This window comes from Chlamydotis macqueenii, chromosome 10 (genome assembly GCF_036417535.1).
Source record: "Chlamydotis macqueenii isolate bChlMac1 chromosome 10, bChlMac1.mat, whole genome shotgun sequence".
Lineage (NCBI taxonomy): Eukaryota > Metazoa > Chordata > Aves > Otidiformes > Otididae > Chlamydotis > Chlamydotis macqueenii.
The window spans coordinates 4,452,915-4,477,719 of NC_141565.1; the positions used below are offsets into that span (position 1 = coordinate 4,452,915).

The window sequence follows — 24,805 nt, forward strand, 5'->3', positions numbered from 1 at the left end:
GTTTCCCAGCCAGGACTGACATTTGGGATCGTTCTTCCCCAGGTGCAGAATTTTGCCCTTCTTGTTGAATATGGTCAGGTGCTTCTCCCAGTCCTCAGGTTTCTCAGGGTGCCTCTCACATGTTGGACAAAGCCCCTTGTTTAGTGTCATCTGCAAATTTGGTAAGGGTGTGCTTTGCCCCGTCGTCCCTCACTGACAGAGAAGACAACAAGGTGGGCTCCAGCGTTGACTCCTGGGCTTCTCCACTTGTGCCTTGTGACCAGCAAGTTCCTGAGGATCTTGAGCTGTAATTCTTAGGAAAGGGTTATCCTTGAGCTGTCATCCTAGCGAGATCTTTTGGAAAATATCAGCTTGATGCCCGGTCGAAGGAACAAATTGCACAACAGCAATTATGAAGAAAGGAAAGCAGAACAAAAACAAAACCACATTATGCCTTTGTGCAAATCTGCCACGTGCTTGTGGTTTGGATGCTGCGTGTGCTTCTGATTCCACCTCTCCAAGGAAAATCTGGGAGAACCGGCAAGGCTCAGGGAGAGATGGCAAAAAGGACAAAGATGTGGCAGTTTCTGTATGAGAAACTGCACAGGATGGGGTTATTCCCATTTGAAAGACTATCATAAAGGTCGGAAATCATGGCTAGCTGGAGGAAGTGACTGCAGAGTAGCATCTCTGTGTTTCTCCCACCAGAAGGAGGGGGCTGCAAAGAATAAATATTGTCAAATAAAGCAAGTAGGAGCCAAGCCGGAATCCAAATTCCTCCTGCTGCACACAACTGAGCTGTGAAATGTTGCTCCAGAGCAAGTCCAGTGCTAAAGGTTTACACAGTTTTGGGGACACTGGCAAGAAATCCACTGAGGATCAGTAAATACATCAAAAGGACGTCTGGCTCGGGGACTAGCCGAGCGAGGGGCAGGGGCTGGGAAAGTGCTTGCGGGTGGGAACAGGACATCAAAGGTGTTTGTGGTGATGAAATACATCCCAAAGGTGTTCTTTTAGGCAGGATCAAAGCCAGGGTGCTGGCCTGCCCGGAGTGATTATGCGCTGTGAGACCTCAGTGCACGTCCTCCGCAGCAACAGAAGCTCATGGCAATTATTAGTGGGTATTTACGGAATAATTTATCCTGTTCCCATCTGAGCTGCCAGTCTCCTGCCATCCTCCTCTGCCTTTGCTAATCCCAGCTAGCAATCTGCCTGTAGTTACGCCTCGCTTCTCAATCCCTCGGGATGTGATGGTGGTCTCCCTGTGTTTCCTTCGCCCACGCTGGCCTTTCCAGCAGGCTGCCATCCCAAAGACCTTCTGCAGTCACAGTGTGGCAGTGCCGGTGCTGCCAGAGTTTCCACCTGCTCTTAGTTACTCATAGCTTCTAGTAGAGGGCAAAGTAATTGGATTTTATTTTTTATACTTGGTAAATTTGTTGAAGTTTCTTTCTCCAAGCCTGGTATTTTAGTCTGTGACTTGAACTCTGGTACCCTTCCTGGTGAGAAGCATCCGTCCCATTTGTGCCTCCCTCCTTTCCCTGCCCATGAGCGGGGACTGGTGCCTCACACAGCCCTGATTCTGTGTTTCCCAGCGGCTGGGTCTGACCCTGTCTGTGCTCCTGATAGTGAAAAAGCCGTGTACCATGGGGACGTGTCTGTGCTCAGGCTGAACTTGGCTGGGGAGCGCAGGCAGCCCTGCCTGCCGAGGGCAGAGCCAGCCCCAGCTCCATGCAGGAGGCTCTCAGCAGTGGGATTTGCTAGGTGCCTTCATCCCTGGACATGGGCAGGCAGGCATGGCCACGTGAGGCCAGTGGTGGCCGTGCTGGCTCCAGGCGGCTACCACACCACTATCAGGAGGAGTTAATGCTGAGCTGACTGCAGGCCTCTGCGGAGCGGAGCGGGAGGGATGCTAAGCTGCAGGGCAGCACTCCCATGCACATGGGCAGCAATGAGCTCACAGGGCCCTTCCCTGGTTAATTCAGGCTGGCATTGCAAAAAAGTGCTTGGAGGCCAAACAAGCAAGATCTCTGCTCATAATAATCCTTGCCCCCCCACGCTCGGCTGCTCCGGGACCAGGCCACTGAAGCTGTCCCTGTCTGGTTTCAGAGCCATGTCCCTCCACCTTGCTGCAGCGGCACATGGCAGACCTGCTCCGCAGCGACCGCGACCTGGCCCCCAGCTTCCTCAACAGCGTCCTCAACCAACTGAACTGGGCTTTCTCCGAGTTCATCGGCATGATTCAGGAGGTGAGTGTGCCCCCCAGGACTGCGGGGGTCCCACACACGATGGGTGCCCATGTCCTGCACGCAGACAGGTTCAAGACACGACTCTTGGCTTTGGGAGTGCAGCAATTCCTTGGCACACCTGGGAGCTGAGCTGGGCTGGGCGTTGCAGCCCTCCTTTTGGGAAGGGGCACCTTTTTAAGCTGTCTCCCTTGCATGGCAGATCCAGCAAGCAGCAGAGCGCTTGGAGAGGAACTTTGTGGACAGCCGCCAGCTGAAGGTGTGTGCCACCTGCTTTGACCTGTCGGTGAGCTTGCTCAGGGTGCTGGAAATGACCGTCACGTTGGCGCCGGAGATCTTTCTCGACTGGAATCGCCCGTCATCAGAGCTGCTGCTTCGGAGGCTCGCCCAGGTATCACCCTTTCGTGAAGTGTGAAGAAGCGTCCTCTGAAGGGGTGTGGGGAGCCCTCTGCCCTCTCTCCAGATGTGCTGTGAAGTGGGGGCAGCTGCTGCAAATGCTGTAGTACTTAAAGCTGCTACAGCAAGCCTAACTGCTGCAGAACAGGTGGTGCTCCCTAAAATGGCTACATGTCAACTGCTCCCCTCCTTTGCAACTAGTCTGGGCACAGCTGATTTCTGCCTCTAGCAGGAGGGAGGATGACAGCCCCTTAAATCTTCCCCCAGAGGGGCTATGGCCAGTTTCTTCCACCCAGTAAATGCTGGATGCTCCTGTGGCAAGCAATGCCATGAAATCCAGAGAGGAGATGTGGCACATCCGAGCAAGAGCTGTAGAGAGTACAGCTGACCTCACAGGGAACATGCCCCGATGTTTGGGCAGGCATCTTGGTCCTTTAGCCCTCAGTCCTAGACTATGGTCCAAACGTCTCTGCTTCCCTGCTGGGGTGACTGGGACAGCCCCATTCCAACCCACAACACCCCTTAGGTGCCAGTAAATTAGTTTCTGTTCTAAAGCATAAGCAACCCTGGAAAGCCCTGAGGGCATGCAGCTGCTCTTGTAGGAGCCAGCTTGGTGGAGAACAGTCACATATACCGTTCCTGTACCGCAGGGGTTGGGTTGCTCCAAGGGTTGAGGCTCAGGGCTCTGAGCAGAGGCAAGGCAAGACAGAGTGGGGTCTAGTATGGCAATCTTAAGGGAAATGCTCAGTTTGGGATCCCAGGATTTTCCCTGTGCAAGGAGGAAAGCAAGGGGCCCTTAGCAGGTGGTTTGGGCAAGCTGAGGGAAAACCAGCAGAGTGCAAGGTGCTGCAGCATCCCCTTCGCATCCTGGTGCTGCCACGAAGCTGTGCCCCACCATTGGACATGCCCACAGAGAGGTCTGGCATCCGTGTCCAGAATTGTGCTCTTTGTGCATGAGGGCAACAGGAGGAGGGATGCTGCATCTGAGAGCTGGTGCACAGCTTGCAGCGGTTGTCAAGCCTGGAGCGGGCCCCACTCATCCCACTGGGGGTTTGGGTGAGAGCTAATGGTACCTAATTAAGTGTCTTTACAGTTGATGCCTTCTATGCTGGTCATAGGCAGAAATCTCTGCCTGTGGTGATGTTCTGTCAAGCAGAGAAGCAGATTACTCTCTGCGCTTATGCATGCTTCAGGGCTGGTAGGTCCGTCCTGCTGCCAACTCCAGGCACGGCAGGACCTGGACTGTGCTTCACCCCACCGACACTACTTTTTCCCAGCAGCAGCTGCCAGCTCACTCTCCGTGGGCTGTGACTGTCCTAGGGGCTGTAGCTTCCCCTTGCCAACAGCTTTTTTCCACAGAAGCAGCTTGGCATCTGTAGGTGGGATTCAGATTTAGGTGGAAGATGCCAAGATTCAGGTGCTTTGACCTCAGGCTGCCTCTTCCCTGGGAGGTTTGGGTCTGGTACAACCATTGTGGTGCAATGCCACCTCCCTCTGTGCCAGGGCCAAGCTAGGACTGTGCTGCGAGCCTCCCTCTGTGCATCCACTGGCTCCCAGGCACCGACCCCGAGCTATAAGGTCGTTCTGCCCCAAAATATGCCCTTTGGATGCTGCTCACAGGAAAACCTGGCCAGAAAATACAAACCTTCTCTGCTTTTCCCTACACAGCTCCTGAACCAGGTGCTGAACCGTGTGACGGCTGAAAGGAACTTGTTTGACAGAGTGGTCAATCTCCGTCTGCCAGGTGAGTCCACTCCCTGTCCCTCTCTGTTGAAAACATGCTGGACACATGTCCTTGGGAATTTGGGGATGGCGTGTACCTTGTGAAAGACAGCGCAGAGGCATATGGGATCAGACTTCAGGCCTGTCCCATCCCTGGCAGTCTGGTGCCGCAGACTGCCACAGAAGTGCTGATCTTTAGAAGACACATAAATCCTCCAGGCAGACCTGAGCTTTGATGCTGTTCCTAGGCCCTTAGCCTCTGTCTGCCCAGCAGCTCCAGTTCCCTCCAGGATCTATGTCCTCACGAGGCAGCTGATGCGTGGATTTGGCTGTCCATGGTGGAAGTGGCAGCTGTGCTGTGCGTGGGTGGGGAGGTGCCTTGTTGGATACTGATGTGACACAGGTTAGGTGGGAGCTGTTTGAAAGGCTCAAAGCCCCGGACAGATTGCAGTTTAGGTTGCAGACATGGTTGCTCTGCTCTGCATCGAGTAAAGGGTGCGCCGAGTTGCTGGGGGAAGCAGTTCTCAACATCAGCCTTCTTCCTCATGGCAGGCGGCTGAGTTGTGCCTGTTGGCAGAGACTGGCTCCAAGTGCTGGAGAGCCCAAGTCATGGCCTTCCCTCCTGGACTGCTCTGCCACCACATCTGGAAGCAGCAGCGCAGCCCTGCTCTGCTTCTCGTGTGGTGGCGGTGGCTCAATCTTTTGCTTTTGCTTCCACAGGGCTGGAGAGCGTGGACCATTACCCAATCCTTGTGGCCGTGACAGGGATACTGGTGCGGCTGCTGGTGGACACTGATGTTCAGGGGTGAGTGACTTTTGACTTCCGTAGCACAGCGTCGTTGCACGTGGCATTGTTTTGGGCGCTGCAGTGGTTAGTGCTGTGGGAGATGTTGCAGGAGCGAAGTTCCTTCAAACTCCTTTGCTCTGAGCATGTCTTGGGGACACATCAGAATGTGTGCAGAGCTCTCCGGCTGCCTGGAGCTGGGACACAAGCGTGAGAGAAATTCTGTCCAGCCACTTACGTGATGTTGATTTTCAGATGAAGCAAATTTTCCTGTCTTTATGGTAACCAGCTGTTCCAAGAGACAAACCCACAGCTGACCTACTGGTTTATGCGTGTGTGCGCCTGTTTGTACCGACTCCTGAGAACAGGATGGTGCTGATACCCTCTGCAGCCTTGCCTTTGCTGCGTCCCGGTGTCATTCGTAGGCACCTTGCCTGGGCGCCATGCCCTGTGGGAGATGGGGCTCCTACAAATCCTGCTTGTTTTCGCCTTTGGAGAACATGATAGTCTCTGGCTTTGCGGAGAGCGGAGCCCCATCTGGCCGAGCAGCTCAGCCCTGCAGCCAGTCTTTCAGCTTCTTCTCTGAAGGACTCAAAGATGTACACAAATATATCTAATTATATCCCGCTTCCCGTGGCTGCTGCGCCAGTCTCACAGCCCCAAGTGTGACATTGCCAAGAGCTTAGCACAAGGTCATTGATCAGCAGCCTCTCTGGGCTCCCCCCTAGAGTCCTGCTCTGTGGAAAGGGCAAACGTCGTGAATTTGACGCCACAGCTACACAATTCTTCCTGGAGGGACAGGGGGATGCGATAAAGCAGTTCCCTGCATGCCAGGCAAGACGAGAAGTCCTTCCCTGGCTGCCTGTCCCTTGAACGTCCCGGTCCCAGACCGAGTCACTGGTAGAGTCAAAGAGGGGAAGGGACAAAGCTCTTTCTCTGGCCTTCAGTTCAGCAAACTTGAAGAGTGTTGTGAAGATGGTTGCAGGATGAAAATCATGCAGAAATAAATACAAAATGGGGGAACGGTGTGGGCAAAGCATCGTGTCCTTCTGGTGGACCTAGCTGAGCAGGAGGAGCAGCAGTAGGTGAAACAAGGAAGCCTGGGGAAAAGTGCTTATAAAACAAAATGCTTTTATGTGATTTTGCAAAGCCCTGCACTAAATCTGAGGTTTGATATGTCACTGATCTATAAAAGGCAAGCAAACGCTGCAGAGTTGAGGTCAATTAAGACAAAAGTACCAAGGCTGAGTAGCTTGGAGGCTCTGCCGCTAGCTGAGCAGAGGGGCTGGGCAGCCCGATGGCGGAGATCAGCATGGCCACGGGCAGAGAATCTCCCATTGAAGGGAAAACCGAGCCACCCGCTCTCTTTGCAGCACTCGGAATTGAGGACCGGGGTGTGAGTGTTGTACCCCGCTTACGGGGTGGTTGTGCTCCGTGCAGGCACGTCCGAAAACAGCAAACAAGGGCAGGATGGAGAAAACTGGCAGATAGGAGAGGAAATGCAGAGGCTTTTCTGCTGCCTTTGCATTCCTCGAGGGTTCAGTCCCAGTTTGATCCTCTGTGCAAGTCTCTGGGTCCCATTTCTGCAGGGTGCTGTCGGGCTGGGAGGTGCAGCTGGGATGAGCAGAGCCTGTCCCTCAAGGACTTGCCATGAGGGAGCTGAACCCCGTCAGCCGGTGAGAGCAGGCACTGGGGGCTGGGCTATCTCACCAGTAGGCAACAGCTCCTTGTTTTAAAACTCTTTTTGGCCCACCTCAGTGGGTTTGGGACTGCTCAGGCCTCCTGTCATGCCCAGCCCTCGAGTCTGACAGCGGCTGGGCAGCCTCTTCGTTGCCAGGGCCAAGGAGGCAGGGATGCCCGTGTGCTGCCTTCAGCCAGGCCTTAATGACTGAGCCTTGGTTTTGCGGGGAGGAGAGGGAGGGCAGGATTTGTCAGGCTGAGCCAGGAGCTGGGCTGAATCGTTGGGTCCGTGCCAGAGACCCTGGCTGCGTTCAGCCAGTATCATCCCCCTGTTTATCTGCTAAATAATTGAGCAGATTTTCTATTAAGTCTCCTTCGGAGTGAGCTAATGGAGCGGTGTCGGACAGCGTTTGTGTACGGATCCTGGTGAGGGTGAGCGGCAGGAGAAGGGGCAAGGCCCAGTGGTGAGGCTGCTGGTCCCCTGTCGCAAGGACACGTTGTAATTAGGACTGGGTGTATAGGGATGCTCTTCGGGCTTTCTCCGTGCCCTGTGGACACCGTCCGCTCGGAGGCAAGGGGAGGGAGGCCGGGCAGCGTGTTCCCCAGCCCTGCCTGCGGCCGATGCTCTCGGTGTGAGTCAGGAGGGCTTGTCTGTGGCACAGCTCTGCAAGAAAAGACCTAAGCAGCCTTCAGGGTGCATCTCCCAGGCAGTCTGGCCATACTGATCTTACAGCTTTTACAAGCTGCCAGCTCGAAACGCTGCATCCCGAGCGGTGGGACTGCCAAGGGTGGGATCTCCATCCCCTTGGGGCTGTTGGGCACTCGCTGGCTGGCAGGACCAGGCTTCATGCTGCCCAGCACCAGCCTTTGCTGCTTCGGGATCTTTGGGAAACCGTCGTAAGGAAAGGATCCAGGCCCAACCACGTACACGGTGTGTCCAGCCCCCGCGGCAGGACTGGCGTTCCGCGTGCCCGCATTGCCCTGGCTGAGATGAGAAGCGCAAGGGGATGCTCCTCCATCTCTACGTCCACAGGCGCGGGGACGCCGTGCGTTCTGCTGACCTGTCACTTCACCTTGCAGAGTCAAGGAGCCAGAGGCCAGTTTGGCAGCGAGCCGGGGCTGTAATGGTGCGGATGGCTGCTGAGAGAGGACGGCGTATTCCTCAGGGACCATCCATTACACTTCCCAACTCCTGCCTATCAGGGAGGCTGTGCTCATGGCTTTGTTTCTCCTTGCTGAGATGATTTGCCTTTCAGGCTGCTTAATGAACTGCTTCAATGGTTCAAACTGCCTTGCCGTGCTCGTCGGAGCAGCAGTGTGGCGCAGGGTCCTTGCTGATGCTCAGAAAGGTGCGAAACGCAGCACCAGGATTTTCCTAGGTAAAGGCAGCAGGATGCCCTTGGGAGCAACACAGAGAGGAACCTCAGATACGCTGTCCCCAGCGTAGTGGGGCTCAGCCCTCCTGCAAGGATAGAGAGTTGCAGCCAGGCTAGAAGAACTCTCCTTGGTTTCTCCAGGCTGGTGTGTCCCTGGAGAGGCCCTCGGGAGCTTTTCTTACACTCCAGTTGGCCTGAGCTTTCCCCGAGCTTCAGTCATTAGGCTCAGCTGAGAACGCAGGTTTGCAGAAGCGCTGATGCCCAGGGAGCTGGCGTTTGCACTGAGGAGGAGGAAGGTTTGCAAGGAGACCTACAAGGATGGCGACAGAAGAGCGGCGGGCGGGTAGCACCCACTCTGGGTGCTGGGGCAGCACTTCACCCTTCCTTCTGGAGGAAGACATAGCGCTTAGATGCAGCTTGTGCTCCGACACGGGCAGGCGCAGGCCGTGCTCAGGGCAGTGTTCTTGTCAGGTTTGGACCTGAACCCTCCCGGCGGTGTCTCTTCTCTTTCCCAGACGTTCGCAGGGCAAATTCAAACCATCCTTCCGGTGGGATCCCTTCCCTTGTGCAAAGCCGGGGGATGGCATTGCCTTAGCTCTGTCCTCAAGGAGCAGGGTGCCCCTCACCTATACATCTGACACCGAAGCATCTCATCATCCCCCGGCAGCACCCCAGCGCGGCTGGCTCGGCGTCCTGGGCTTGTCAGCAGCGCCGCGCTAACGCGAGGTGACAGGGCCGGCAGCGGCGGGCACGCGGGGAGCGAGGGCACGGGCCAGCCGGGCCTGTCGCTCCGCATCCTGTCGCCTTCGCCAGCCACAGAGCAGCGGCCGTGGGGCGTGTGGCAGCGGGGCACGTCTTGCATGAAGCTGCGCGCAAGGTTGGTGTCAGGAGGGGCTGCGGTTGTCTCAGGATACCTGCTCTCCCAAACGCTCTCCCCTCCTTGGATGGATGGGGGATTTCTGACGAGCACTTTGGGCATGGTTGACTTTTTGCTGGGAAAAAAAGCTGCTTGTTTCCTGGCTGAAAAAGTTGGAAGGATGGGTGCTAATGCTGTCCCTGTGCCGCAGGGACCTTCCCTGCCACCAGTCGCAGGGCTGCCAGCAGCTTTTGAGGCCAGGGCACATGGCTGTGGGGGGCTGTGGGTTGGGGTGAAGGGCTGTGAAAGGTCCTGGTCCCCATTTTTGGGTTGGATCTGAGCTGTGCTCCTGCCTGTGCAGTGACCCTGGCATCTCCTGCTCTGCTGTGGGGTGGGGGGGCAGTGGTGGCCAGCAAGTGAGGGGGGACACCCTTATCCCTGTGCAGGATCAGGCGGGGTGGGGGTGACTCAAGGCTGGGTGCTGGGGAAACCGGTGCAGGTGTCTGGTGAGGTGGGTGGGCTCCATCTGTGAAGGGTGTCAGGACTCAGCCAAAGACAGGGCCAGTCTGACCCCAAGCGGGTCTCCCCAGGTGCCTCTCCCCCACATCCAAATCCTCCTTGTCCCTGTTGAGGTCTGGATGTGCCCATGTGTTGGTTGGTGCCGCTCCCCAGCTCCCAGCCATCCCTGGAGACCTGCCCTCTTGGGGGCAAGCCACCGGACACTCCTCTCGCGCCAGCTCTGTCTCAGCACATTTAACCCCCGTGCCAAGGCCGACGTAACACTGTTTGATGGGAAAAGAGGCTACGAGCCCGATGGGAATCACCTGGCTCCGTGTGCTGGGCCAGCAGGAATTCAGGGCTCACTCAGACCCCCAGACTGCTGCCGCTACTCCGCGCTGCTGCCCTGCAAGGACAAGGAGACACTCAACCCGGCATGAGCTTAAAAAAATAGGCATTTTTATTCCAATGTAACTAGAGAATTACGACCCAAGAGAGGAGAGGATTACTCACATTTATCGATAGGCTTATTAGATTACTGCCTAAATAGCTGTGCTTCAGCGGCGCCTTTGTCCGCCTCAAGGAGAAGCGGCGGAGGAGGGTGGCGCGTCAGAGACCTTGGCATCCTTGGTGGCACGGGGAGCTCTGAGCAATGCGGGCTGGGGCGCTGCGTCGCATCACCTAATCCTGCCTGGACTATCTACAGCTTCTCGGGAGGCAAAAGCTTGTAACGTTTGCTTGGCTGCGTGGCTGGTCAGGCACTGAGCTCCATCCCTCCTGCGTGGCCACATTTCAGAGAGGGGGCCATGTACCCCTCCTTGTGACAGGGTCACGCTCCCCTCGCTCCCGGCCTTGGGATGCTGATGGGGACCGGCACGGGCTGGGAGAGGGCGGTGGCACTCCCATCCCCAAGGACCCTGGAATGAGTGAGGACAGTGCCCCGCTCCTCACGGCTGTTCCTTGGCCTGGGGGGTCCATGGCGGTGGGGCGCTGGGTTGGGTCTCATGCCCGGGGCCGTGGCAGAGCACCAGCCCTGGTGTCACCATTGGGGATTTTGGGTACCTGAATGAAACAGAGATTTCTCAGGCGTGCTGGGTTCATCAGTGTCACCCTTGTGCTAACGAGGCCATTGCCAGTGGCTTACGCAAGGAACTCTTGCAAGGCACCGGCATACCCCTGCCCAAAACCCACCAGGAACTCATGGCTGAAGCAGTTGTGGGTGATGCCAGTCACCCTCGCGGGTTGCGGTCAAGCTGGGAGTTCAAGGTGCCCAATAATCCTGCTTCTAGGAGGAGAACGGACCTGGTTCTCCTCCCAGCTCTGCCCCGCTATGACACGATGGGGGTGTCCGAAAAGACCGAGCTGATGGACTCCGAGTCCGACTTGAGCTGCAGGACCTTGAGGTGCTTGGCGTCGGGGAAGTCCTCGCTGAGGGCCAGGCGGATCTTGCCGTTCTGCGTCTCCCTGAGGGGCTCGAGGAAGACCACGTGCTTGTTGGCGCTGACCTTGCGGTTTGGCCCGTCGGTGGTGGGGGGAGTGGCGCTGAGGATGGAGGACTGGGCGCTGCACTCCTGCGGAGGGCTGAGAGGAGCCGGCTTCTTGCAGCAGCTCAGGCAGCGGCAGGGTGTGAGGTACAAGTAAACGAGCACGAGCAGCAGGCTCACGATGCATCCCAGCAGGGTGGTGAGGCCGGTGCTGAAGGTCTCCTCGTCCGGCTTGGGGTAGTGGACCGTCACGTTGACTTCGCACAACCTGCTGAAATTGTGGGGGCTGTTGATGGCCAAGCCCACGTAGACCCCCGAGTGCCAGGGCTTGGCCGCTGCGATCTTCAGGCTGCCGTTGCGGTAGACCTCCAAAGAGCGGTTGCTGTTCCCCGGGTGTTTGATGGGCTCGTGGTGAGGGGAGATCCACATGTAGGTGGTGGCTGTGGCCGGCGGGCTGGCGTTGCAGGCGAGCAGGAGGGTCTGGCCCACCATCCCGGGGAAGGGCACAGGGTGCACGTCCTCAGGGCCCGCTGAGCAGTTCTCGAACATGTGGCTGTACTTGAGGAACTTGATCAGGGAGCGAGGCACATTGTCGGACACCTTGCAGGTGTGCTCCTCGAAGAAATCCTTCACGGAGCTAAAATCTCGCTGCTTCCAGCGCTTGAGCATCAGGTAGAGCGGGCAGCTGCACCTGATGGGGTTGTTGTGCAGGTACAAGCCGTTCCCGATGTTTTCGGGCAGAGCCGCCAGCTCCTCCACGGGGATGCTGCTCAGGCTGTTGGAGGAGAGGTCCAGCGTGCGGAGGCTGTAGTTGCCCAGCCCTTGCACCGAGCGGAAGGGGAAGGTGGTCAGGTTGTTCCAGCTCAGGTAGACTTTCCGCAAGCTGCTCAGCTTGGTGAAGGCATTTTCATCCACCCGTGCGATGCGGTTGTTGTAGAGCAGAAGTTCCTCCAGGCTCACCAGCCTGTCGAAGTAGTGCTTCTCGACGGCGTGCAGGTGGTTGGAGGACATGTCGAGGTGCCGAAGGTAGGAGGCATTGTGGAAAGCCTGTGGAGAAAGGTCCCTGATCTGGTTGTGACTGATGTGCAGGGCCTCGAGGTGCGGGAGGGCGGCCAGCCAGCGGTCGTGGAGCTGGGTGAGGGCGTTGTGGCTGAGGTCCAGCGTGGTGGCGGTGGGCGGCAGCGCCTGGGGCACACGCTGCAGCGCCTGCCGGCTGCAGCTCAGCAGGTCGGAGGTGCAGATGCAGGCGGAGGGGCAGCGGTGCGGCGGCGGGGAGGCGCGGGGAGCGCCGTCGCGGGCGCACAGCTGGAACAGCAGCAGCAGCTTCGCCACCCGCGCCCAGAGCGGGGCTGCGGGCACCCGCGGGGACATCGCGGCACAGCCGGGACGCGAGAGAACGGGTGCTGTGGTCCTCCCCCCGTCTCCGCTGTGCTGGTTTGGGAGGAGGGGGACTCTACCGAGCATCCGCAGACGCCCCTCTGCGCCCCGCAAAGCACGATCCCGCTTCCAGCCGTGGGGTTTGAAAAGAGTTAAAGGGCGGCATCGCGCTGGCCGGCTCGGCCGGGTCTCTGCCGCGTACCTGCGCTGCGGGTGCTGCCGGGGCTCTGCTTCGGGCTCGCCGAACGCCCCGCTGCCTCCCGGAGCCGCGCGTCCCCGCAGCGCCCGGTTTCGCGCGGCTCGGCGTCGGCGCGACACGTCCCCACGCACCGTTCGCCGCTGGCCCCGCGTCCGGCGTCCGGCTCGCTCCCGGTCAGCATCTCCAGGGGAGCGGGAGCGCGGTCCCGCTCCTGGCGCTATTTAGGCGCCGGCGATGCGTGGCGTGTGGGCCGGGCGGGATCCCATTGGTCCCGGCGTGGGGAGTGGTGGCCGCCACGGTGGCCGTGGCCGTGGCCCTCCCTCGCTGTCCTGCAAGTGGGCAGGGCGATGCGTTGTCGCTTTGTTTCCGCCCCCACCCCCCGAGGGTGCTCAAGGCCACTTCGCCGACCCTCCGGCCTCAGCGGGGCGCAGCCGCCATCCCTCCCGCTGGAGAACGCCGAGCTCGCCCGGCTGTGAGCATCCGGGAGGATAAACCCGCCCCGTCGGCACCGCTGGGAGCCCCGCGTGCCCCATTGCTGCCCCTCTTCGTCCCCATGCACTCCCTGCGCGTGCCAGCAGCGACCCCCCCGGCCGTGGGGCTGGGGTGGGGGGGAGGTCCCTGCGCAGCGGGTGGGAGGAGGGGGAAGGACACGCAGGAATGTCGTTACCCAGCGCCCGGGCGCGTTGGTGGGAAGCGGAAAGCGGAGCTGGGGAATCGGTTTCCATTAGGGTAGCAAAAAGCTAATTTGGCGGCTGCGGCCGTTAACCCCCTGTGCCCCGGCCCGGCCCGCGCTCACCGACCTCTCCCCCCCCCCCTTGCCCCCGGGGGCCGGCCACAGAGCCAGCGCTGCTCCTTGCCACGGGCCGTGACCAGGCCACGGCACTGGTGCCTGACGGCGATGCCCGGTCAGGTGCCCTTCATCTGTCCCGGCCGTCCCTGCCAGAGACAGGAGAGCAGCTCGGCGAGTGCCAACGCGCCGCATCGATCCCTGAAGCCTCCCCGGGGAGGCCCGGCCGGCGCTGGGGATGCTGTGATGGTTTTGGGGGGGGAATGCAGAGGCCTGACCGTGTTCCTTTTGCAGGGCCGAGCGTGCGACAGCCGTGCTGCTGGCGGACCCCTGCTTCCAGCTGCGCTCCATCCAGTACCTGCTGGGCCACGCTGAGCCCTCGGCGCTGGCAGCTGCCGCCCCGGCCACGGACAAGCGCCATTTCTCCTTGCACACCTGTAAGTGCCGGCACCGCGCCGGGAGCTGGGCTGCGCTCACCCACCACCACTCCCCAGCCGCGGCTGGGATGGGGGACTGGCCTGCTGGTGTCCACGGCCCCCGCAACGCATCCCAGCCCCCTCAGCCCTGGGGACAGGGGTCCACGGCTCCCCCACTGTCCCCCAGCAGTGGCACTTGGGATGGGGCTGTGGCCAGTGCCTGCTTTTGGCAATTTTGTCCCCTTGCAGCACTCAGTGTCCAGTTTGCTGTCCCCAGCGTGGGGATCCCTGTCCCCAGCAGTGGGCTCCCTGTCCTGGCTGGCCCCTGAGGGTCACAGTCACCCCACAACCGCCCCATTTGTCCCCACAGACACAGAGTACATCAGTGCTGAGGAGCTGGCAAAGGTGGACAAGATGCTGAGCCACCTGAGCGAGGAGTCCAAGCAGGCGGCTGCCACCACGCTGGTGAGTCCCCTTCAGCCTGGTCCCCACAGGCGGCAGCAGCCCCAGTGCTGGCACAGCTCGTGGGGGTTTTGTGCCACTGCTAACACCTTTGTAACGCCCCCCGCAGCCCACCAGCGAGGAAGACTTGTGCCCCATCTGCTACGCACACCCCATCTCGGCCATCTTCAGGCCCTGCTCCCACAAGTCGTGCAAGTGAGTAGCTTGCGTTGCGTGACCCTCTTGGGGGTGACTGCCAGCCCCTGGCCCCCCCACGCCACACGGGGGGAGCTCACACTTTCCTCCTCTGTCCCAGAGCCTGCATCAACCAGCACCTGATGAACAACAAGGACTGCTTCTTCTGCAAGGCCACCATCACAGGGGTGGATGACTTCACCAAGCCGGCCGGCTCGTAGCGCCCAGCCCTGCGCCGCAGGCTCCCCCAGCTGAGGGGGGCAGCCCCCCCTGCCCAAACACACTGGCTTCTCCCCTAATGCAGGGCCAGGACCCAGCGCAGGGCCACGGTGTGGGGTGGGGGGCTGCAGGGAGGGGGCGGCGATGCCAGGCTCTGGGGCCGCTGTCCCCCTTCGCCTGATGCCTGGGCCTTGCGGGCCGTTCTCAGTGAGGGGAGCCCGAGGCCTCGCAGCGCTGGGGATGCGCGGCAGCCCCCGCTCTGGGCTGGGCGTTCGGGCTGTTCGCCTGCCCCTGGCTCGGGGCTGACTTCATGAAACGCAGCATTAAATTATTCTTCCTTACGTGGTGCCCTGAGGCGTGGGGAGGGGGAGCCAGGCCGGCCCCAGCGAGCGACCCGGCGCTTGGGCCAGGCTCAGCTGACACACAGCAGCAGCTGGAAATATAAATATTTAATCCAAGCAGAGCCGGGCATGCAGGGCCCACCAGGGGCTGCTACATGATGATGCGCGGCTCTGGCACAGACTCTGCGATGGATTTGTGCGGCAGCACGTTGGCCCCGTTGAGGTAGAGTTCGTCGTTGACGATGACGTCCTCACCCAGCACCGTCACGTTCTCCATGCGCACCTGCCCCAGAGAGGCCCCGTCATGCCTGCCCCGACTCAGGGCTCCGTGCCACGCTCCTGCTCCGGCCCACGGGCGCCGGCGCATCCCTCCATCCCTTCAGCCACTGCCCAAAGAGGTGGGAGGGCAAGAGCTGAGCCCCGACCCCACCCGTGTCCTCACCCACTGCCCCACAGAGCAGCTCCAGCCCACGATGCAGGACTCCAGCCAGGAGTGGGAGCGGATGCGGGCCCCTTTCAGCACAGTGCAGCGTTTGATGCGCACCCCGTCCTCCACCACCACGCCGGCCCCGATCGTCACGTTGGGACCGATGACGCAGTTGGCGCCGATCTTGGCGCTGGGGTCCTGGAAGGAAGAGGGGCTGCACCGGGGCCGGGAGGGCAGCCAGAGCTCTCAGCACGGCCCATGCCACTCAGCTGGTGCAGGGACAGAGGGGCACAGCTCGAGGACGGCAGCGAGGACAGCGGCGGGAGATGGGGAGAGCTCATGATGTGTGCCTGGGGCCGACGCGCCGGGGGCTGGCACTTACCACCAGCACGTTCCCTATGATGCCAGACCCCGAGTGCAGCTTCTCGGGGTGCTGCGCCCGCAGCGCCTGCAGGTACATGCACATGCCCGTGAGGAAATCTTTGGGCTGCCCAATGTCCATCCAGAAGCCTGTGGGGACAGAGCCATGGCAACAGCCCCTGGCGCAGGGGCAGCAGCGCAGGGGCAGCAGCGCAGGCAAGACCCCCGTCCTGTCCCGTGCTGCCCACGCCGCGCGAGGCCTTACCCTGCAGCTCCATGGCGTAGAGCTGCCCCTCCTGCGCCATGGCCGGGAAGATCTCCTTCTCGATGGAGGTGGGGCGCAGCTGGGGGACGGGGCGCGGGGCTGAGCGAGGGACCCAGGCCCCCTCGCAGCCCGGCGCAGCCCCCCGGCCCCTACCTGGATGCGTTGCAGGATGCCGGGGCTGAAGATGTAGAGCCCGGCATTGATCTTGTTGGAGACGAAGACGCGCGGCTTCTCCACGAAGCGGCAGATGCGGCCGGTGTCAGCCTCGCACACCACCACGCCGTACTTGGCCGGCTCCTCCACGCGGGTGACCACCAGTGAGCCCTCGCCGCCGTGCTGCCGGTGGAAGCGGGCCAGCGCCGCGAAGGGGAACTCGCAAATCACGTCGCTGTTGAGGACAAAGAAGGGCTCCCCGTCCTCGGCCAACAGGTCCTGCGCCAGCGCCAGCGGCCCCGCTGCGAGTGATGCCGCAGGGAGGGGGTGAGCCCAGTGCCAGGGTACCCCCCCCCCCATGCCCGTCCCAGCTTCCCTGCTCTGCAGCGGCCCTGCCAAGCCCCTGGTCCCCACGGATGCTCACCCAGCCCCACTGCCCCTGGTCCTTCCTGTGCCTGTCCTGATGTCCCTGGGCCCCTCACCCTGCCCCTGCCCATCCTGGCACACCCCTCCGGTGCCCCCAGTGTCCCCCAGCCCTATGCACCCTGCTGCCCATGATGTCCCACTGCCAGTATCCCCAGTGTCCCCCCAGCCCATCCGTTCCCACCTGCTGCCCACGGTGTCCCCCTCCCAGTGCCCCCAGCCCTGCCCGTACCCATCCCGCTGCGTGCGTCCCTCCCCGCCAGCCCCTCCCCGCACCCCACCTGTGCCCAGCGGCTCCTTCTCGTGGGACAGGGAGATGCGGATGCCGAGCTGCGGGGAGGGGGCACGGGGTGAGCGGGGGGTGCGGGGCGGGGGGACGGGGTGGGGGGGGGGGGGGGGAGGTGTGTGTCCCTTACCCGCTGCTCCTGCTCCCGCATGGCCGCCTCCAGAGCCTCCGACATGTAGCTCACCGCCAGCACCACATGGCTGACCCCGGCCTGCGGGAGCGCGGGTCAGCCGGCGGCGGGACGGTCCCCGCGCCCCCCTCCCCGCACCACCCCGCACCACCCCCGCACCTCCCGGAGGGCCTCCAGCTGGTGCAGCAGCAGCGCCTTGTTGCAGAACTCCACCAGCGGCTTCGGCCGGCTCAGGGTCAGCGGCCGCAGCCGCGTCCCGAAGCCGCCCACCAGGATCAGCGCCCGCATCCCCCCCGCCGCCGCCCCGCGCCCGGGACACGTCAGCGCCGCGCGCGCCTTGCGCGTCACCGCCACCAGCCCCGCCCCCCTCACCCCGCCCCGGGTCCCAGCGCCCGCCGCGCCCAGGCCGGGGTGCGGGGGGGAAGCGAGAGTGTGCGGGGCGGGGGGGGGGCGCGTCCTGCTGGCCTCCCCCGCCCCGGGAGCTGCACCCCCGCGCACCCCGCCCTGCTGAGAAGAGGGGAAGGGGCGCCGCTGCCCCCCCCCCCCCCCCCCGCACCGCCCGGGGCAGCGAAGTTGAAGCCACCCGCACGCGGGTCCCGCCCGAGCCCCCCCCAGCCCCCGGGGGCAGGCAGGCACGCACACCGCGGACAAAAACAGATCCTTTAATGGTTTTTGGTTCTCGGTGAAGCACAAACAGGTGATTATCCATGTAAAAACGAACGGGGGCACGGCTATGTACAAGCGGTGGGGTCCCGCGACGGTGGTCCCAGGGGGCTTGAGGAAGAGGAAGGGGGGGGAGGCAGGGCTGAGGGGGGTGCGGACGGCCCCTCCCGGTGCGCAGCCGGCCTGGCTCCCCCCTGCAGCCCCGCAGCGACCCAGGGCAGGGGAGAGCGGCGTGAGGGGCCTGGTCCGCAGCGCCGGAGGGGAGTGGTGGGGGGCAGGCAGAGGGGTACGGTTTGAGACGAAACCGGCTCTTCCCTCGCCCCCTTCCGCAGACCTGCGCCCGCTGCAGCCGGACACCAACACCTTCCAAGCAAACTGTGCACACATGCTACATGCAGGGCAGGAATTCCCCAAACAAGCTTTCCTGAAGTGAGGGGGGGGAAAAAAAGAAGAAAAAAAAAAAAGAAAAAGAAAAAGCACAACCAAACCCACAAACACCCAACCCTGGCCTTGCAGGTACCCAGGCCAAGGCTGTCGGGCAGCCAGGGTCACAGTAACGCCACGGAACAAGGCAGGGACACAAGGAGTCCCAGCACAGAAACACAGGGGGTGACACAGAGCCAGGCCCCAGTATCAACGTTAATGCCCTCAGCAAGGGAAGCCGTGGCTCAGGGAGGGAGCCGAAGCAGCAGAGCACAGCCCGGCTGGCTGTTTCACCCACAAACCCGTCATTTATTTGGGGAAAGAATGACTGTGTGGTGACGGCACTCACCACTCCACCAGGTCCTGCGCCCCTGCAGACCCTCAGGGAGAAGAGGAGCACCCAGCCCTAACCCTTGGCCTCCCCCTCCACCATGCCGGTGCCCGGGGAAGAGTGAAGCCCTGCACCGTACAGACACGCTCACACACAACCTGTGGGACCAACATGACACAAGGGGAAGGGGTGAAATGGTCCGAAACGTCCCACGGCACAGCTGGGGTGACGTTAACTGCTACAGATACTATTGCTAGCCCACGAGCCGAGTTCTTGGTCAGTGGTCCAGGGCAGAGTTACCCTCACAGAGCCCCGTGCCTGCCTGCCCACAGGCCACCCCGGCAGGGAGGGAGCAGGCCCCAGGCTCGAGCACAACTCCAGGTGTACGGCATTCCCTCCCGCCCACTGCTCTGCCAGGGGTTGCATTTGGTCATTTTATTTCTGCATCTGGGTTGGTTATTCACAGTGCCCAAACGGCAGAAAAAGGCAGCATCAAAAGCAAAGCCCCGTGGGCAAAACCCAGGGCAGAGCTAGCAACACTGATGGCGGGGACCAGCACCCATGCTGCTCCCCATCAGCCCCACAGACGCTGCCAACTGTCAGTCGGAAGCCCTTTCCGAAATAACTCAGGAGAGTTTCCAAGGGAAGGCTCTCCCAGGGGGCTCCCCAGGCAGGAGGCTCCTCACACCACAGCTCCAGCCCTCTAAAGAGCCCCATGTTCTCCTGCTTTCTCCTCCCTACACCCGGGTCCTTCCTCCAGAACACACGCACGACGAGCAAAGAAGGGGGACGCCCAACACCCAGCAGGCATCTGCAGAGCCTCCTGCAGAAGGCAGAGCCGGTGCGGTCAGAACCATCTGGTGGGCACAAGGAGCTTTTCCATCCTGCCTCCCCTCAGCTCTTCGATCTGAGTACATTTAAAAACAATGGAGCAATACAATTGTTTAAAACCAAAGTTGTCTGCTTTTTTCCTGTAGTAGTAGGTGGTCTCTTCTGCTCCTGCCACTAGGACAAGAAGAGGCTGCAGCCCAGGGCTACTGGTTTTCCTCACGCATCTGTTCCATGATGTTGATGAGGCTTTCCAGCCCGAACACATAACCCATGTCGGGTCCGTCATGCACAGTGGGATCATCGCGAAAGCCTTTGAAGGTGCTGTGCGCAAAATCAATCATACGCACGTCCACCTTGGGCTGGGCCGAAGAACCGGGCTCTGTGCCGCCGCCGTCCTGGAGGCTCTCCGGGAGAGAGCTGTCCACCCGCTTCAGGCGCATCTCCGGCCGGCGCTCCATGAACGTCTCCGCCCTGCTGTCCTTCCCATCGTAAATGATGAGAAGGGAGCTGGAGTAGAAGCGGTAGGAGGCCTGTCTCTCCAAAACCGCCTTCAGGCTTCGCAGTTTGGCGAGGATAGGCTCAAACAGGTCCTTGCGCAGCTCGATGCCGTTGTGGAGATACTGGTAGAGAGCATTGCGGAACCCCTCAATGGAAAGACCGCGTCCATAGTATTTATTCCTGCATAAGTAATGCCCCGTATCCAGCTGATAGACCTAGAAAGCCGAAGGAAACACACATCAAGCTGGAGCAACAGGTTAAGGCCACGCACAGAACGCGCTGAGCCGCCCGGACAGGACAGAGGGAACTCATCCTGTCCCCATCATGCCTGAGAGGGAGCAGGAAACAGCTCTGCCCGTTCCCTGAATCCCAAAGCACCTCATGGGAGCATCCCATGGGCACAGTCAGGGTGCCCAGGGTTCTCTCTCAGGACACCCAAAGGGCAGCTCATCAGTCCGAGTGTCCCCAAGAAGGATGACACAACAGACCCCGAGGCTTGGAAATCCGAGTCTCACAGCAACTGGGACAATCCCCCAGCAGCGGGAGCTGCCAGCACGTATTACTGTTATTGTGCGGCATGTGATTAACAAGGGGCCCTCATTGCTTCAGAGTCTGTGGGCAGAGATCTGGATTACGAGATCCTTCTGCAGGCGGGGAAAGAAGCGACTCTTGCACAACGGCACCCGCAGCAAATCCCTGGGTGCAGGGCCCAGTCACAAGAGGAGAGCGATTTCTTAACTCCCAATGCATATGGAAGCAAATGTCTGCTGATGTGGGACAGAGGGACACCTCCCACCCCAGGCACCATGATTCTAGCTGAACACTAAGCCACAAAAAGAATTTTATTAGAAAATCTCCTAACTGTTTGTGAACAAAACCACTCTGGATAAAGCAGGCTGTTTTGGGAGAAGCAGGTTCCTCTGTTCCACGCTTAGAAACAAAGAGAAAAAAATCAGGTACGATGAACACCGGTGTACCTACCTGAAGTGGAAGACTAACTCAGTGCTCAGCAGAAAACGCTAACTGTGAGGTCTAACGGCGCTGCGAAAGGGAATGTGCAGCACCTGCAGCCCTGGGGATCCCTACCTGCATCCCACACACACGCACACCCAAGGTGGCAGAAGTGCTCTGTTCACACTTCTTCATCTGCCGAGCAGCCTTCTCCTCAGATGCATCGTCACCATGCTGTCTGGTCCCCATCTTCAGATCAAGCACGCAGGGAAGCTTGAAGTGATGCACCACGTTCTCCAGCAGAAGGAACTCTGGGAGACACGTCAAGGAGAGCTCAGCTGTCCGAGACACCACTCCCCAGGACCACCACCGACGGGGACTCGGGCTAGCATGAGATAGGGTCAGGCAACAAACAAACAGGAACCCAAAGAACAGACAGAACCAACTGTTTGGGGACGTGAAGGAAAGTACAAAATCCAAACAGTGGTGCCCAGGCCTTCACACTTGGGAGAAGAAACGATCCTGGAAATTGGAGTGGCCAAGGAGACCACATGCAGTTGTACTGGAAACTCAGCAGGGGGAACCAAAGCGCGGGACTCGAGTGTCAGGAAAGACAGGGTGTGCCGGCAAGAACTGCTGATACACTGAGGGAGAGCTTAACGTCTAATCAAATCAGCAATTTAACCATACGGATAAACAATACAATCCCCAGGGACGGAAAAGTCAAGGCTCAAGTAATAGCACAGCACTGCTGTTCTTGGCCTGCCCAGAACAGCAATGCTGCCCAACACAGAGGGGAAACCGGAGAGGCGACAAAGGCCGGAAACAGAACGGTAACGGGAGCACGCACAATGGGCAAAGCCTCCGGCAGGGCACCGCGCTGGGAACAAACCCGAGACAATCAGCGCAGCAGCTTGTCCCAGAGGGGAAAAAAGACCCACAGCCTGAGGTTTGCCCCGAGCAGCCCTGCAGGGCACGGTTCAGCACGGTTACGCTGAAAGGGCAGCCAGGGCACAGCCGGATTAAACCTGCAAGGAAGTTTAACATTTAGAAGAATCCATCACCAACCGTGTTTGATTCTGAAAGAGGAACTTCATCAAAATAAGGAAGTGTGATTAAAAAGAACAGGACAGCCCAAAAGAATTACTTCTCTGCAAGTGATGCAAGCTATTTAAAAATAAAAGCTGGAGGCTCAAAGCACACATTTGAGAATAGGAAAAGGAAGCCCAGGCAGTTAAAACCATGAAGAATACAGCTATTAAAAGTAAGGTTGTTTCTACGCGAGGAAAACAGAATCAAACTTCAGCAAGTGAAACAGAAAAAACAAAAAAAAACCAAAAAAAAACCCCACAAGCTGGCAAGTTCAAGACAAAAGCACAAGGAATCAATTGCAAGGGCAAAGAAAATAACAAACCCTTCTTCAGCCAGTCAGGCTGCCTGCAGGGTTTAAAACCAAAGTACAAAAGAAGCTACAGGAGAGGGAGGTGGAATGGGGCTGTGCGAAGAGACTCCCTGAAAAGAGAAATAAGATTAATATTTTGCTTCTTTGTTTACTGGAGAAGAGCTTAAGGGATTCCCAAGTCAGAATTCTCTGAGTTCAGAGAATTCACAAGAGAATTCTCAAACTGAAGTGCCAGGAGAATAGAAAATCAGAGGTGTGCAACTCATTTAACACTGCCGTCACACCAGGAGACTGACGGGGAGCTGCCACAACGCTGATTTGCAGAGATCTGGGGAGCCACAAACTAGCCTGACTGGTCTGGCAGCCAGCGTCACCAGTGGGGTCTGCGTGGGGAGATCCACGCCATCCAAAAAGCGATCCAGAAAAGGGATCCCTATGGTGTGCAGTTCTGGTCACTGCTCCAGAGGATACAGTAGAACTGGAAGAGACTCAAGAAAGGTGACAAGAACAAACACAGCTTCCTCCCAAGGGATTACTGAACAAGGCAGACCTGCATCTGCTGCCAGGAAAAGCCTGACACGAAAAACTACAGTTCCAAACACAAGCCAACAGAGAGAAGGGTCAGAAAAAGAAAGAAAACATGGAATCCAGGCAGAAACGTGGCTTCTCTGAGCACTGGTCAGACACCAGTGTCACTGTATGAGGAGCAGGAAGGAACAGTAGAAAGAAAGATACAATACAGCTTTGCTTGGGCGAACGATGGGACAAACACGTAGGCCAGAGCAGCAGCCTGACACACTCGGCTCTGCTTCCCGAAGGATACTGTAGAGTTTTCGGTCCTTGGACTCCGACCGCATGCGGCTCAGCTGCTGCTTATGACAGCGCAGGCTCCAGGGGTTGTAGCTGATCTTCTCAGAGCTCAGCCCGCTGTTCCCATCCAACATCTGAAACGGAACATCTGAATGGATGTGCAAGTCCACCCTGGGACTCTTCATCTCCTGGATGCTGCTGGTGTAAAGACAGAACAAACCCGCCCGTTAGAACCCACACAACACTTATGGCCGTCACGCCCTCCCCTTGCTGTTCCTTCTCCTGCCGCACATTTCACACAACATAAACCTTCTTAACACCAAACCCTCACTGGGCTGCGGACCCATCCTCAAGGATCTGGTCTAACATCTCTGCCAGGCTGTACTGTAACTGACAGAGTGAGCAGGAACATTTGTTTCCAGCCAGTGTGAGAAGGCAGAGCTCGTATTCAAAGCACCCTTGGAAGAAACCTCTGGGTTCACACCAGGTGGGCAGAAGAGCATTTGAATCTGCTCCACACACTTTGGTTCTGCATCCAACAAACTGCCAAGGGTTATCTTGCGTCAGAAGCACTTCACATGGATGAATGTGGCAAAATGCTAGTGCAAAATGCTCTCAAAAAAAGGAACAGCAGAGCTGAAAGGGGAAGAGATAGTCTCACTGCCATCATGTTGTCACTGGGCCCTCAGAGTTGCACCTTTCAGTGGTGTCACTGGCCAGGCCAGGTTTCTCCTCCTTGTGCTCAGTACCACTGCTTGATCTGTGAAGGCTCCGACGTGAGTGCTTGCGTCGTGGCTGGTCCCTCTCCGGCATATCATCCTGCTCCAGCGCCTCGTTCTCCACGTAGGGATAGGCCACCAGGTTAATGTAACCATCGCTGTCTCCCTCAAAACAGACAGATACCACACCTGCCAGAGAGAAGAGCCATATCAGTTCTGCTTCCTGGGGAGGGAAATACACCACCACTAGCACCGCAGTGTCCAACAGGGGAGAGGAAAATGTAGCTGACAGAGCAGCGACTCAAACACACAGTAATGAAAGGAGGTTTAAGACTACAAGAACCCAAATGTTGGCACAGCACAGTGAAATCCCCCAAATAGTGCTGTGTCACTACCTGAGCAAACAGGCAGTAGCAGCAGGGGAAGCTCTGCCACTCACAGGAAATCAAGGACAAAAGCGCAGCTGGTAGGCTGAGGGGTGTGATTATTTCCTTCCATTCAGTCTTGCAGCAAACATCATCAAACTGGAGAAAGTCAAGCACGGTCTACTAAGATGTTGAGGGGGGCAAAGCACAGGAAATACAAATCTAGTTCATTTGGGTAAGCACACGTCCTGCAGAAGCGTTCCTGCTGTTGACCAAGGAGGAGTGTGCTTTCCCTGCTAAAGCAGCACTCCAGCATCTGAGCTAGGAAGCTCAGAGCTCAGCGGCTGAGGTGACACCTGCCACAAGTCAGCCAGTCTTGCAGAAAAGGGAACTGCAAGGTCCCAGGGCTTCCTAACAACAAAAACAAGGGGCCCTGGAAGTAAAACTACCTCAGCCAGGTGCAGGCAGGCAGAACCATTTGTGTCCCATCCAGTTTTACCTTATGAAGGCTCCTGGAAAGCACCACAGTCCGAGGGAAGGTATAGACCTTTCACAGCACAGACTGAATACACCTAGCTGGCCAGCCACAGAGCAGGATAGCCGACACTCCTAGTCAGGGCTGACATCTTCATCTCTGGGACTCCTCCAGCCCTGAAAATGAGGCCATCAGCCCATCTCCTAACATGCAATGACACAAGTCTTTCATTAGACTGTCACCAGTATTGACCAGCTGCCAGGATGCTCGATGCATCGAATCAAATGATCCATCACAAAC

At 59.1% G+C, this 24,805-nt stretch overlaps 4 protein-coding genes across 9 annotated transcripts in view; 1 reads left to right on the forward strand and 3 right to left on the reverse strand.

The window, feature by feature from the left end:
* RNF123 (ring finger protein 123) overlaps positions 1-14,993 on the forward strand; it is a 44,883-nt gene extending 29,890 nt beyond the window's left edge. Inside the window, exons 31-38 of the mRNA XM_086755438.1 lie at positions 2,086-2,225; positions 2,425-2,613; positions 4,287-4,362; positions 5,061-5,145; positions 13,676-13,818; positions 14,168-14,262; positions 14,369-14,454; positions 14,555-14,993. Of these exons, the coding sequence (XP_086611564.1) occupies positions 2,086-2,225; positions 2,425-2,613; positions 4,287-4,362; positions 5,061-5,145; positions 13,676-13,818; positions 14,168-14,262; positions 14,369-14,454; positions 14,555-14,654 (914 nt within the window). The 3' untranslated portion in view covers positions 14,655-14,993. The remainder of the gene's footprint in view (positions 1-2,085; positions 2,226-2,424; positions 2,614-4,286; positions 4,363-5,060; positions 5,146-13,675; positions 13,819-14,167; positions 14,263-14,368; positions 14,455-14,554) is intronic.
* Positions 9,972-12,775, reverse strand: AMIGO3 (adhesion molecule with Ig like domain 3). The gene has a single exon (XM_010128646.2). It carries the CDS (start codon positions 12,480-12,482, stop codon positions 10,863-10,865), a length of 1,620 nt encoding a protein of 539 aa, XP_010126948.2. The 5' UTR covers positions 12,483-12,775; the 3' UTR covers positions 9,972-10,862.
* Positions 14,994-15,086: 93 nt separating the features above from the next.
* Positions 15,087-17,326, reverse strand: GMPPB (GDP-mannose pyrophosphorylase B). Of its 2 annotated transcripts, none has more exons than XM_086755433.1 (8): positions 17,197-17,326; positions 17,038-17,118; positions 16,903-16,951; positions 16,199-16,500; positions 16,046-16,124; positions 15,803-15,868; positions 15,436-15,618; positions 15,087-15,276 (listed from the first exon to the last, which is right to left on the reverse strand). In XM_086755433.1, exons 1-8 carry the CDS (start codon positions 17,323-17,325, stop codon positions 15,245-15,247), a joined length of 921 nt encoding a protein of 306 aa, XP_086611559.1. In that variant the 5' UTR covers position 17,326; the 3' UTR covers positions 15,087-15,244. The 2 variants fall into 2 exon arrangements, with proteins under 2 accessions (XP_086611559.1, XP_086611558.1); XM_086755432.1 differs by having other exon boundaries at positions 15,803-15,930.
* Positions 17,327-17,683: 357 nt separating this feature from the next.
* IP6K1 (inositol hexakisphosphate kinase 1) overlaps positions 17,684-24,805 on the reverse strand; it is a 36,671-nt gene continuing 29,549 nt past the window's right edge. For 3 of the 5 annotated variants that reach the window (XM_086755426.1, XM_086755428.1, XM_086755427.1), the window contains 4 exons: positions 23,644-23,854; positions 22,960-23,144; positions 20,870-21,045; positions 17,684-19,998 (listed from right to left, as the gene is read on the reverse strand). In XM_086755426.1, the coding sequence (XP_086611552.1) occupies positions 19,489-19,998; positions 20,870-21,045; positions 22,960-23,144; positions 23,644-23,854 (1,082 nt within the window). In that variant the 3' untranslated portion in view covers positions 17,684-19,488. The other 2 variants (XM_086755429.1, XM_086755430.1) reach the window with 2 other exon arrangements.